This window comes from Chroicocephalus ridibundus, chromosome 2 (genome assembly GCF_963924245.1).
Source record: "Chroicocephalus ridibundus chromosome 2, bChrRid1.1, whole genome shotgun sequence".
Taxonomy (NCBI): Eukaryota; Metazoa; Chordata; class Aves; order Charadriiformes; family Laridae; genus Chroicocephalus; species Chroicocephalus ridibundus.
Genome location: NC_086285.1, coordinates 11,025,443 through 11,039,162, shown reverse-complemented (window position 1 = coordinate 11,039,162; position 13,720 = coordinate 11,025,443). Strand labels below are relative to the sequence as shown.

The following is a 13,720-nucleotide window of genomic DNA, read 5'->3' as shown; positions in this document are numbered from 1 at the left end:
GGAGGGTTTGCAAATGATGAGAAATAGACTGGCACTGAAGCTGAATTAAACACATCACCAAAACCACTATCTATAAGTTAAAGGGAAACCAGTCGTAGAACAGCACTGAAAACTCCAGTAGGAAAACAGCAGACAGAATGAAATAAAATTCTCCACCCTTTTCTTCTGAGTATCATCAAGTTAAAAAAATATGCCTTCTATTGTTAATTTAGGTGTCAGAACTCAAAAGATCAGGTCTTTTAGCCAGTTATGCGGTGCCTAGTCTCAGTTCAACCCGCTTTACTTATGAGTAGCTTAAAAAAGGAGAATTACACAGGGGCTCATCCACAGAAGATATTTTATTCTGGAATAAGTGAACAAAAAGAAACAAAAAGAAGTATTGAATGATATGCTGAGCAACTAATTGTATTTTCAAACTCATATTCTTCTAAAGCATAGCTGTAATTGACTTTAATTCCATAGATTCTCAGCTTTAGTTGCAAAATTTGTCCAGGTAGGAGAGATTCATGCAAGTTACAATGACAGAAAACAATGTGGGCACATTTCTATCTCTTCTTTGCATTACAGAAGCCATTTTCCTCGTGGCTTGAAAGATACTGAGGAGTGACTTAGTGGTTATTGGTGACAAAAGATACAGTATCTATAATTCTGTAAAGTTATATGCTTGTAGGACCTGCAATTATATCATCTTTGTATACAGATACACATATAAATATACACTTTTACTTGGTCTATCCTGTCCTATAGGCTATTAAGTGCAACCCAACCACAAAAAAACCCAGAAGGAAATTTTAAAATGCATGAAATTATAGGAATGTTAAAAATGGTAAATTTTGCTTTCCCCTACGTGGTTTTAAGAAATGCAATCTCCAAATTAGTGAAATTGAAAGAAAGTGCTTTTTGTTAGAAAACTTTCTTCATAGTGGGACAAAGCTTGAGCTCCTAGCCTTGACGGGCAACATATTGAAAGTTGGACTTCAGATCTTCATATACCACAGTGTGTGTTTTACCTATACTGCAAAATCATTTATTATTTAGGTTGCTCTTTTATGGAAATAAAAATGCCGTGTAATTGATACTGCCCAGTGGCTTCAGCTGTGTTTGCCTCAGTTTGTTTTGATTTGATTCATAGAATTTGACCCTGTATTTCAGATATTTGCTGATTCCTTAAGATCACAGCACCATACATTACAGGAGTGCAGTAAGGTAGAAGCTTAACTTCTAAAGAAGATTTTGATCTATAGATTATCATAAAGGTGCTACATGGTTGAATCGATAAACATGTTTTCACTGCTTAGGTACGCAAAAAGCCATTACTGTACAGATTAACCTCTATACGTGGTATCAGAAATCATTTTGAATATCTTCTGGGGGATTTTTTTTTTTTTTATAGAATGAGCGCATCTAAAACTTTTATTCATGAGAGTAAGATAAAATAGGCCAGATTTCCGCGAGATCAAAACTCTATTCTGCAGTGTTCCAGATTCATAGTTATATAAAAATAAAATGTAGAAGATATAAAAAATAATTTAGTTTATAGACTGAGAACAGATGATCACTTTTAGGAGTTCCCGTTGTGATCAGGTGTGAGCTGTTTTGCATTTTTAACTAGAACTACATGTTAAAAAACCAAAAAGTATATTGACACTTTAGGAACATCAGAATTTCAAATGTGTTCCACTTATAGCAGTTCCTATTGTGGATAGATTTTCTGAAGTTACCAAGCTGTGCTTCTGAAAGCATTATCTTATGTGCCAACAGTTTAAAGCATTAATTGATTTCTCTGGTTGTCCATTTGCAATATATTCTGTAGGTCAGAGAACAGTAGGAACTTTTTCTCTGGCGTCTTGTAGATTCTGATAAAGTTTGCTATGTGCTCAGTACGCGCTTGCTAAAATCTTATCAGATAATAGTAAATAATTAAAAGCGCAACTTAGTGTAGGTATTTAATTATCAAAGAAACATTATGGCAGGAAGAGCTTTTATTAAGGGTAACGTGTAATAAGACAATATGAAGTCATACTAATGAGTCATTAATCCCCACAGAGCTAGTGAGAGCAGGAAAATAGACTCAGGCACTTGAAAGGTAAATTGACTTAGGCTAAATTAGTGCGTATGAAATGTGACGGAACAGAAGACATGGATTTCATCTTAAAAAAAATGCTGAAACTGGGAGCTTGATTTCAAGATGAAAGTTCTTTCTTTGGTGGCTAACTGGAGTGTATGTGGTATTTCTGGGGCCCTTATTAAATTTCAAAAATCCCTACTCTTGAAAGAGGATCCAAGATGAAGGAAAAAAGTCCATTCTGCACACAGGGAATAAATGTCAGTTGTGTTCATCGGTGCAATTAGGCAAAACCGCAAACGTTTCCAGCCAACTTCAATGTATGAAATGGGGTATAGCATTATTTCTATAATAAAACCATCATTAACTCAGTAATAAGATTCTCACAGCATTTAAAAGGGAGAAACTTTATTCTAACACGTGTGTTGTCTATTAATTGAGAACATTCTAGAAAAGTGTAATATCTGAAGTACAGTGATTTAGACATTTGCACAAAAAAGTTTCTAAAGCACTGGTTCTTGTAGGAAATATAGAATTATTTCCATGGATAAATAATTATCTATGTTATTGTCTTTATACCCTGAAGTTCATTGTATGCAAAGCCTTTTTCAGAAGAAATTAAAACTGAAAATACTTCCAAATAAGTGCACAAGAGCTCAGCTGACAGTCATGTCTCCTACTCACCAGGTGCTTTTATATATTTGTCTTTCATCCATTTTTCAATATCACTTTGTCAAATTTAAAAGAAATATTTTAATTCAGTTGCAATAATAGCTCGTTTAATGCATTTTTCTTTCTGTCTTAACAAGGTGAACAACAGTGGTATACTGGTGAACTGCAGAAATTCTTAAAAATCTTTCAGACGTGTTCATAGGGTTTTATTAAAGTTGTCATCAAATGAAATGTAATGCTTTGTTAGACTTTTACATTTTAAGTGTTTAAAAGTTTATACCATAAAATATTACATCCAATGTGGAATTTAAACACAATTTGAGCATAATTACTGTCTCTATAAGAAAAATGAGAAATCTTACACCTCAGATTTTGCTTCTATCACCAGTGTGAGTGATTATATACTGTAAATAATGGCTTGAAAGCCTATCCTAAATACTGTCTTTTGTCTGTGCACTCAGTTCCCATTAGCTCCAGTGGAAATCCTCAGGGCAGAATTTGGTCTGGTGTTTCCGTTTTCCCTTTCTTTTCAAAGTTAGCGAAGAAAGGAGAGGATAGGTGTTGGAATTAATTGACGAATGAAAGATGAGTGTTTGGAAGTGGGATACCTTCTATGATGAGAGCCTCTTTGGATAATAATCATTGGCCATTGTAATAATCTCTGCAGGGAAGTGGTTGATTCCCCGACATTGAAGACTTTTAAGATTCAGCTGGACAGGGTGCTGGGCCATCTTGTCTAGACCATGCTTCTGCCAAGAAAGGTTGGACCAGATGATCCTTGAGGTCCCTTCCAACCTGGTATTCTATGATTCCTCTGATTAATTCATCTCTATTGAAGCGGAAAGCCTATTGCCTAGCTCTTTCTAAAACTGCAGAACAGTTTTAGTCAGGCTTGAAGTTGAAAAGGAGGTGGATAATGTTAACTACATGTCCAACCCCCATCGCAAGGCAGAATTTAGAGCTCTGGAATCAGAGGAAAATATGAACAGCATGAGAAGGAAGAAAGACTTATGGTAAATTATGTCAAGATTGCTACAGTGCTCTGTGCAGTAAACCTTCATTTTCCTGGCGTTTGTGTGCCTGGTTGTTTGTGCTGGTTGTTTTACACTGGGGAGAGGGGGGAGGGGCGGTTCTGGTACTTCAAAGTGAGCAACCCTGTGAGCACTATTGGTTGCAATGCCACCACAGCAAATTAGATTATTAATTACATTTATTGGCATTAAATTAGTGAGGACACGCATTTGGTACAACTGTGAGCATGGAAGGAAGACTGTTATTTTGTGCCTAAAGTAACGTAATTAAACCCAAGATTTGGAAAATGAGATAATGGTACTCCCTCAAGCTGTGCCCCCACATAAGCACCATGATGTGGGCTGGTAGAATAAAATTTTGCTTACAGTAGCGTGGAGACGTTGAAAATCAAATGATGCCTGATCTCCTTGGGCTCAAAAGCTTTCCCACCTGGAATTGTTCTTCACTGAAGAAGTGCGTGGGCATTTGGGTAGGAAATGGTGACACAAAAAAGGTGATTTCCCTCAAAAAAATGTGTCTCTCACAGGCAAGGAAGCAGACTGGGAACCCTCTCTTTGCTCTTTTACACAAGGAATGAAATAGTTACTGGTGCTGACATTTAAATTATCATCATCATTGACATGTTGTTGAGATAGATGAGGAGAGCTGGTAATAATTCAAATTCATTGCACACAGCGCTTTGAATCCCATATAAACACCTCTACACTGCTGTTGTTTAATCACATTTTTAGCTTTTCTTTGCAAACGTCACCAAGATCTGTCTAAATCAGTCAGGAAACACGGCTATTCTGTGAATCCCAGGCACATAAGAAGACTAGAAGAGATACATTTCCCATCTAATTATTCCTTTTTTAAGCCTTTTGCTGGAGCTGGCTTGCTCAGTTATTTCTGCACATGCAGTAGTCTCACTGTATTCTGTAAATTGGTGCAGGGCCAAATTGATGTTGAATCTCATCATCATCCAGCAATTTTTAAAAATCTTACAACCAACTCATATTTATTTGGGATGCAATTTAATCAGGCGTATTTTCTTTTTATAAGCATTTTCTTTTCTTCAGAATATGGCTTTGCCTTGATGTAGGCATTTTATTTGATTTACTGTTGGATCATTAACTTTGATTCATGCAATAAATTGTTAATAGTTCAAGACTTTTTGTCTGCTTTTGCTGAAACATTGAATTTTCTATACTTTTGTGGCTTTTAAGCTTCTGGGTAACTTTTTTGTTATGTATGGAACGAACTTCAGTGGTTTGCAGTATAAACCAGTGGCTTTTTAGTTGGGCACTTTGTACATTGTACAGACTGGTGACTTTCTTTTCCTTGCTTTTGCTGTGCAGGATTTTGGAACAGGATGCAGATAATGAAAGAAAATACGATCTGGAAAACGCCGTGAACTTGGCCAAGTCTCTTCAGCAATATCTTAAATATCTCGGTGTTCTCTCCCAGTCTGCAGCTACAAATTTGTATCCAAGGAAGACAAACGACAAAGCTTCTGTCAAGGTAGTATTTTTAACGTGGTTCCTGCATTCTGTGATTTTGGCTTCCTTCTTCTTTGAATTCTCCTAATTTTTCAATTTTCTCTTCTGTCCCAAGACCAGAGATTGTTTCTTACTGCTTCCTCCAGCTGATTATCATAACTGCACTACCCAAGTCCTCTCCAAAAGAGTTGGGTCAGCTTCAGCATTGTAAACGATATAGCTCTTCTAACCCAGAGTGTTTTACCTTAACATGAGACAGATTATATATGTGCAAGGAGGAAAAGTGGGATAATGGTTGCAACATCTTCACTGGCTGATCTGAAACACTTCTTACAGCGTCTGAATGGCTTCTCTCCAAAAAGCTGGCTGAACTACCCAGGGAATTCTTGCTGATGTTTATGGTGCTTACAGTACAATTAATGTAATCTTTCAGCAGATTTTGATAACAGATCTGATGAATTGTGCCTCAACTTTTCCTAATTCTTACTGATCATAAAGTAAGCCTATCATGACCAATTAAGGTTCATATGTATGCATTATAAGTATACATATGGCTAGGAAGATAAATCACACCCATTAAATCTTGAGTATCATCTCTGTTAAAAAAACACACAAATGCCTATCTGAGAACTAAAACTCTTTTTTCTTTCCTAGAGAAAATCTGTCTCGCTCTAAGATGGAGCTTGATAAATTTATAAAAATGATTTGATGATGGGGTTACATATCTCATAGCCCTGCATCTTTTCCTCAAAAAAAATGTTTATCCAAAGAAATCTATTATTTTAAAGAAATAGGCTGCTATTACAGTGATCATCTCAAAAAACTGGTATGTGCTATTTGCATGAATACAGTGAAAATGCAACAACCTTACCTAAAAAATATACTGACGTTTTAGGAAAAAAATCAGGCAAAGAAAATATAGTGTCAAAGCCAAACTGATGTTTTTTTCCCAGGAACTAACTCAGAGACACGGCACTACTGCAGTGTATCTGCAACAGCAACTCCCAACAACAGTATCAGCGGTATCTACTATTTAGTCATGGTATAACTGAAATGTTATTATTCTTGTCAGGAGCCGCAAATTTCCAATTTCACTGATTGGCGTGTATAACACTTACGATTTGTGGCATATGTCATTAGGTGTTTGTCTGAGGCAAGAGAAACTTGCAGGCAGCAGCCAGGCAGCTTTGGGGATGGATGAGTGACCACCTCCGTGGTACTTTTCCTCCACTCTCTAACACGGGCACTGACTGCAGTGAGGATGCCCTGCTTTGAATCACTGCCTTTCAGAGACAAGAAAACTTGCTCGCAAAGTATTGCAGTGGGTCTGGTCCTGTCATGCAAGTTCATAAATAATCCATATGGCTGAGACCTTCTGTGGGGAAGCCTGCTGTGATAACACCACCCACCAACCTTATCGAGTGTTGCCATGGAGATGGGTACTCTGAAGCCTGGGGGAGTGGGATAAAGAGGAGAAAATCTGGAAATGAAGCACGTATAGGAGCAAACTGTACACTTCTATTTACTAAGGAGCATTTTAAAACAACAGACAGCGAGACAGACAGGTTACCTATAATTTAATGTTAGAAAATAAAAAAAGAAAATTATCTTAACAATTAAGAATCAATCGTAAATTTTAAATGATCCTGGAGACGTTTCCCGGTTCTCTGCAAATCAAATGCACCTGCTATTATTTAAAAAGAAAGAAGAGGGACACTGTGTTTGTATCTTGATTCATCGGGTCATTAATGGAATAACATTTTAGCAAAAGAGAAAGCAGGATTTTTGCTAATCCAGGAAGCAGGAAAAACATAGAATTTAGTGTTTTGAAAAGAATAGGAAGGAAAGTAACTGCAGGAGCTGCATTTGATATTGTCATACCACTTGGAATTGAAAATGGCTATCTTACGCAGTTTAATTGCATGCTTCAACAAAATCGTGTTACCTTGTGTTCATATATGGATAAATTATAATGTACATTAAATAATTGTAGCAACAATTTTATCTTTTTAACTTCCTTGTAATTTTCTGATTAAAAATAACCATAAGAAAGAGATACTTTACCCTACTTAGACTTAGAATTGCAGCTTTTGGGCCTTTGCCCTTCGTAAAAATAATCTTCTTTCAAGTATATATTTACCTCTGTCACTTCTTTCTTGCTGTCGGGGAGCAGGAGATGTAACACTACTCTGGTTGCTTTGATACCTTACCTGCTATGAAGTATAGCTGAATCTTGCAGAAATTTAGTGCTTCTAGGCAGACTTCCTGAATGAAGTCTGGTTTGTTCCAAAACTGTCATCAGAGGACTCTGGCCAAGAATAAAAGGGAGGAAGAAAAAAGACAAAGGGGATTTAAAATATTTGTTACATTCCAAAAGTGTTATTTACTATGTAAACTTACATATTTTTAATCAAACTGGTTTACAAACTTTTGGTCTTCAGTTTTGGTACTACCCTCCGTGTGTATTGTCAAAATAAAAATTCAGAGCTTCAGCATTGTTGGGGAGAGAGCAGACATACAGTTATGCGTGAAGTTGTAAAATAAGGCACAGCAAAACCTAAGACAGGTAACTCTTTTCCTTTTTCCCTTGTTCAAACAACAGTCAGCTTGAGGCTTGATAGAATAGTGACAGAAATAACAGTATTAAACTTAAATCATGCAATGGACCAAAATTTCTCTAATGTCTACCATTTATTACAAGAGCCTCTCTGAGTGATTTTTGAAGTGCTTGAACTTCATCGCTAACTTAGAATTTTTTCTCAGTATTTAGAGAGTATCTACTGCAGGCTATAATCTAACCAGTTGATAATGACTTTGACAGTGGATAAATAGCAGTAAATCAGAAGATTTGGTGGGGCTGTTTCCTGAGGATTACAGTTGTAAAGAACGTTTCGCTTTAGTTCAGTTGAAAAGAGTTGTTCAGAAAATGGGCACTTGGTGGCATTTGTTACTTAAGCATTAGCTAGTGGGGTTTTGGTTTGGGTTTTTTTTCCCCCACTTGGCCTTAACGAAGGTTTTACCATTCACAAAATGCATTATCAGTATTTTTTATTCCTTTCTACCAAACCTGGACTTAGTATGGATAATAACATATAGCCAGGCGCATACACATAACGAGAAAGCTCGGTTTATCTTACATACTGAGGCTTCAAATCATGTATGAATCCCCCCACTCTTCTCCCCTCCAGTTAGAGCAAACCCCTCTCTTACAGAAAAAAGAAACAACCGACCAAAACCCTGAAAAAAACAGTACACCGTTGATGTTCCTACAGAAACAGAACGGCAGAGTTTTGTTGGCTTCGAAGGGCCAGCAGAGAGCTGATATTAGTAAAGCCAGTCAGCTGTAGAAGGAGAGCTTGCTTGCTTTGCTGCTGATGGCAGCCCTGCCGGTGGGCTCTGTGTAAGCGTTTGCATAGCAGGGCATGTGGGAAATCTTTAAATAAAGTAGATGGAAAAAGAAAAAAATAGCTATGTCCACAGCGGCCTTTACAACAGAGCAAAAAAGAGAGGCAGCAAAAATGATCAGTGTGGAAACGAATACTCCTGTTGTCTACTTTTCACCAAGGCAGTGAGGAATGATCTTACATTAGAGGTTTTTTTAAAAGTCCAAATGCCTGCATTTGAATAGTTACAGGAGATTTCAATTATACTGCTTTCATCTCACCGAGAATAATTTTTTGATAATCACAGAAAGATAAAAGATTCGAAATTTGATCCAAATATACTTAAAAGTCCCAAAATCATAAAGAAAATGAAAATAACTCAGCTGAAACTATGTGTTTATTTCTTGAACTAGCTATCATTTTCACACATTCTCATGCCTTCTAGTAGCCCGAGTGATTAATGTTTTTAATACCTGAGGCTGGCAAAAGTGTGCTGCTCCACTCTGGGACCGGACACTTCTAGGGCTGTAGGAGTATGGGAGTTGCCTGCTGCACTTGTGCTACTGCTGCATTTCTTGTTGCAGGGGTCTCTGGTTTATGGTTTAGGTTTTTATGGCTAGAAGAATCATGGGATTGCTTTTATTCCTTCCTCCTGATGTGACCTCTCAGGTGTTCAGACATGGGGCCTGCTTGCTGCTAAGGTCTTCTGCAGGCTGGCGTGCCATTCTGGCCCTTGTACGCACTGTAGGGAGGAAGAGAAAATTATCTCAGAGTCCGCCGGGAGTTTCATCCATTTTCTGCTGTTTCAGTTTCTTTGGGTTTTCATTACTTACATTGCTTTTCTAGGTAAACTTTATGTATAAATATTGTGATTGCAGAAATCTCTGGGTCTCAGGTATTCTTATAAGTTTTAAAGCAGACTTTGGAAAAAAAAAAGCAGAATCTTTACATGAAAGAAGTCACTAATGAAGTTAAAGGTCTTTCCAGAATCATGAAGGGAAAAAGAAACAGACAAAGTGAGTGGTTAGTGGCAGAGGGGTACGGCTGGTTGTTAGATCAGCAGTACAATGGAGCCGAAAGGGGAGAAAGTGCAAGTAAAAACTGTTGCGGCAGAGTCAGTTTGCTGGAATCTAGAAGGGTACGAAGGTTAGACAAAGCACTTGGTAAAGCCTATATTTCTGTCCTCAGTACAAGAGGGAACCTTCCACCTATTTTCCCCTTTCACATTCCGGGAAGAGCACTCAGTTTTGCTGGGTTGAAAATCAATTGTTTGATGCTTTGTAATTGATCTCCTGAAGGAACTAGGATGGGTGATAATTATTCAAAGGATTATTATTTATTTTAGAAAATCTGAGTGCACAAGGGCTCGAAGATGTACTCTGAACTTATCTGCAAATAATTGTTACTGTGATTAACTAGTAAGAAATTACGCAGACATTGCTTATTTTAATCTGGAGCTTTAATTCAAAAAAGCGGTACCCTTATTTATCTAAAACTGATTAAAATACAGTACTGAACGAAGATCATCCAAAATTGATTTGATGGCTGACTGCTAAAAAGCAAAAAACCTTTCTGCAATGTATACATTTAAAGTCTGCTTATATAAATGTAAAATTTAATATGTCATATATGTGGGATTATGTATAAGTAAGAAAAATGTAATTTGCCCTGTGTATAAGTACTTTCATAATAATATTAGGAATAACTGATAAAGGAGTGTCTCCTTGAAGCTAGAGTTGCCCATCTATTGACATATCTATACAACAATGATTAGAGTAAATCTGGACGTCTTACAAACGTTGATGTATTTATTTAGCTAAAGCTATTACAAAGTAAGGAAGAACTAGGACCCCAGTTTCACAGACAGCTTTCCCGAGGTCGTACAAGAATTTTTCGGTAGACTAGAAGTTAAGCCTCAAATCCCAGACAAGTATTTAGTATTTGGGATCGTTCTCCCCTCCATGGCTCTCTTCAGTAAAATAGAAACATTAAAGTCCTCTTACAAAAAATGAAAACACAACAACAACAAAATAACTCCAACCCAAAAAACAAAGAAAAAGCAAAACCCCATTTGCACGGAGCAGAATTCACTTTTGACCAAAACCAGATGTTTACATTGGTGCAAGTCAGCATAAACTCCTTTTATGATCAGTGGAGAGAAAAAAGGAATTTCCAAGTTGATATCCACCCATGCTAACTTAAATATATAAAATTAGACGTGGTAAATTCTGTCCTGTTTGCCATCCTGCGTGAATCTGGTCTGGACAGCAATATTTTTCTGGGAGGACTGGTACTCATACATTTGAAGATCTAACAGAATCATGGCTACAAATCCTAGTACAATTACAGTGAGGTTGTTTGTGGCATAAACACACAGTTTGTCAGTCTAATGTGATCCATGATTTTATTTTTGAGCTTAATATTTTGGCAAGTGAAGGTTCTAGTGCCAGTATTGTGCTCTTCAAGTCTTAGACCTAACACCTGCCTTTACCTACAACCTATCAGTTTATGTACGATGTAGTGACAGAATTTTCATATCTTAACAGAGAAACCATGATTTCCCTTATCACACAGCTTGTAAAGATTTGTAATCTTGTAAATATTAATTATTTGTACAACGATTTGAAGACATAATTGCTGTAGAAATGATATTATAAATGATGTGCGTAGGCCTGGAGGCTTATTTAGAAGACCAATTCATTAATTTCTGGTAAATTCCAAACATAGGTTGACAGTTTTCAAATCTCAAATACTGACTGGACAATAAGATTTGCTTCTTTTTCACATCCCTCCCCGCCCTTTCAAAATCAACTCTTTCTTTGCCAAATACCATGTATTGGGAGCTTTTGTTTCTGCCATTTCTCCTGCAAGTTTGCTATTTGTCTTGCAAATATTTACACACTGTACTTCACTACACTGGGCTCAGTAAATAGAAGATGGTGGAGCTGGTACAAATTTTAAAGAATATTACATATTTATTTTTAGATCATACTTATCAGATGAGAGGGTAGAGTTCACAAAAAATTAAACTTATTTTACCTAACCTTTGTGTGAGCGTGCTGGTGTATACATTTCAGGACAGTAAAACAACTGGTGTTTTTCATGAGGGGAAAAATCCTCGCCTTACCTCTCGCCGTTGTCCAGGGAATGGTTAGATGCTTTCAATGGGGTTGTAAAGCAAAGTTATAGACATGGATCCTGCAGATTTCTGTTCACTTGCATTTCTTTGGGTAAAAGTAGTCTCTAGATTCATATGTTAGAGTTATAAATATATTGAATTGGTGATAATGTGCTCAACTTTTGGCAGATGAAGATCTTCGTGTTTCTATGTAAATCATCTTTAGATAATGAGTTAGCTCAATATACCAGCATATGCCTACAGAAAATGTGTTTAAACATCATTCACTGAAACCTTAAGTAACAGACTTATTGACATATGAGCAAACTGTTCTCAGGCATGGGAAGCTGGTAAACCCTGGTATATTTATCAGCACTGATCACCATGCTGCACGATTCCTACCATCCACTGGGGGCTGGCTGTCACTTCTTGGTTCCTATTAGTAATGTTAGGGAGCTGCTGAACCCTGACAGAAGTGAAGCTGGTCCAGCTCTACGTCCTCGTGTGTAGCCAGTAGCCAGGTGGAGCAGGTGGTGCCAAGAGGCACCATGGGACCCATGGTTGGACTCTGGTGGTTGGCACTCAGACCACCACACACACACGTGCGTGCAGAATAGAGACCTCCTCACCCAAAATAATAGTTAGAGATGGAGTTTATTGAGAAGTCGGGACAGACTGTGGTGATGAGACACAAGGCATGGTCAGACAAGCATACTGGCCTTTACTGGTCTCTTTTACTCCCTTTCCCCCCTGTTTTACCACAGTTGCTCCCCAATCCACCTTGATCATTCCCTCTCTGGTCCTCTCTCTAAAAATCCCATAATATGCCTTGCACAATGATAAGTTGCTCTTCTTGGCATCCCATAATGAGTGCGGCACTCTTGTAGGCAGTAACCCCTTCAATCTGCAGGGTGATCCAGAGAGCTTCTCCCACTGACCCATCTGGTGCGTGGCACTCCTGGCTGAGGGCTCGCTGTGACAGCCCAGAGAGGACTTGGGGCAGGGGCCCCTTGGCATTCATGAGGTTATTGGGGTTGATCCACCTGTCATTTTTCTCTGCTCCTTTATGTGTGGAGACAAGCCAGGTTATTGTGTAACCCGATATGTAAATATGTACCATTTGTTTGTGATGAGCTAATGATGAATGCTGAGGAAAGGCAATCCGGCACTCCCTGTACGCCAAAGGAAATGCTTTAGAAACTTTGTTTTAGCCCATAGGATGGAGATTTGTCAGAAACAGAGAGAACACCCAGCAGTCAGCTATGAAGACTAAAGCTATTGAGCTCCTCAGCAGTACAAGAAATGGCAGCTAACGATAAAAATTATTCATGCAGGACAGTCTGTTGGAGAAGGTTGAAGGGTAGGCATGCAGCTAACAGCATCCCAAAGGAAACTAAGAATCGATGGGAACATTTGAAATTTCACAGTTAATTTCTTAAATAGTAACTTATACATGAAAGAAACCTATGTATTTATCCTCTCTCTTTTTTCTTTTGTTTTGGAGGGTTGTTTTGTTTACTGCTCGCAATCAAATCTCTGTCAACTGAAATTCCAGCACTGTAGATTATTGAATGGTATACAGTCAGATCCCAGACAATCCTGTTACACTGCAGATTCACAACTGGAATTAGGAAGCAAAGTCATGACTGGTTTTGATCGAAGGAGACTCTGAGGATCCCTTTTGCTTGATCAAGCTTTTGACACTGCGAGCTACAGGGTGTTCATTAACAATCTTTGCCATCTTTACTTCTCTGGTGTAGTTCTTAAATGGTTTCAAAGATGGTGTAATTCTCAGAAAGAAAATAGGAGATAGTTACAGAAAATTATTAGTGAAATAGTAGGTCAGATGAGATGACTGTCATGGTGCCTGTTGCCTTAGGCCTGTGAATCTGTCAAAAGACTGTGTCCTGATGATATCCCATCGCTGCAGGAGTCACTGGTTTGGCCTCTTTACCAGTTTCTGGATTCTGAA

At 37.8% G+C, this 13,720-nt stretch overlaps 1 protein-coding gene across 1 annotated transcript in view; it reads left to right on the top strand.

The window, feature by feature from the left end:
• Nucleotides 1–13,720, top strand: part of PTPRN2 (protein tyrosine phosphatase receptor type N2) — a 659,439-nt gene that overhangs the window by 233,347 nt on the left and 412,372 nt on the right. The window contains exon 5 of the mRNA XM_063324424.1: nucleotides 5,107–5,269. Coding sequence (XP_063180494.1) covers nucleotides 5,107–5,269 — 163 coding nt within the window. The remainder of the gene's footprint in view (nucleotides 1–5,106; nucleotides 5,270–13,720) is intronic.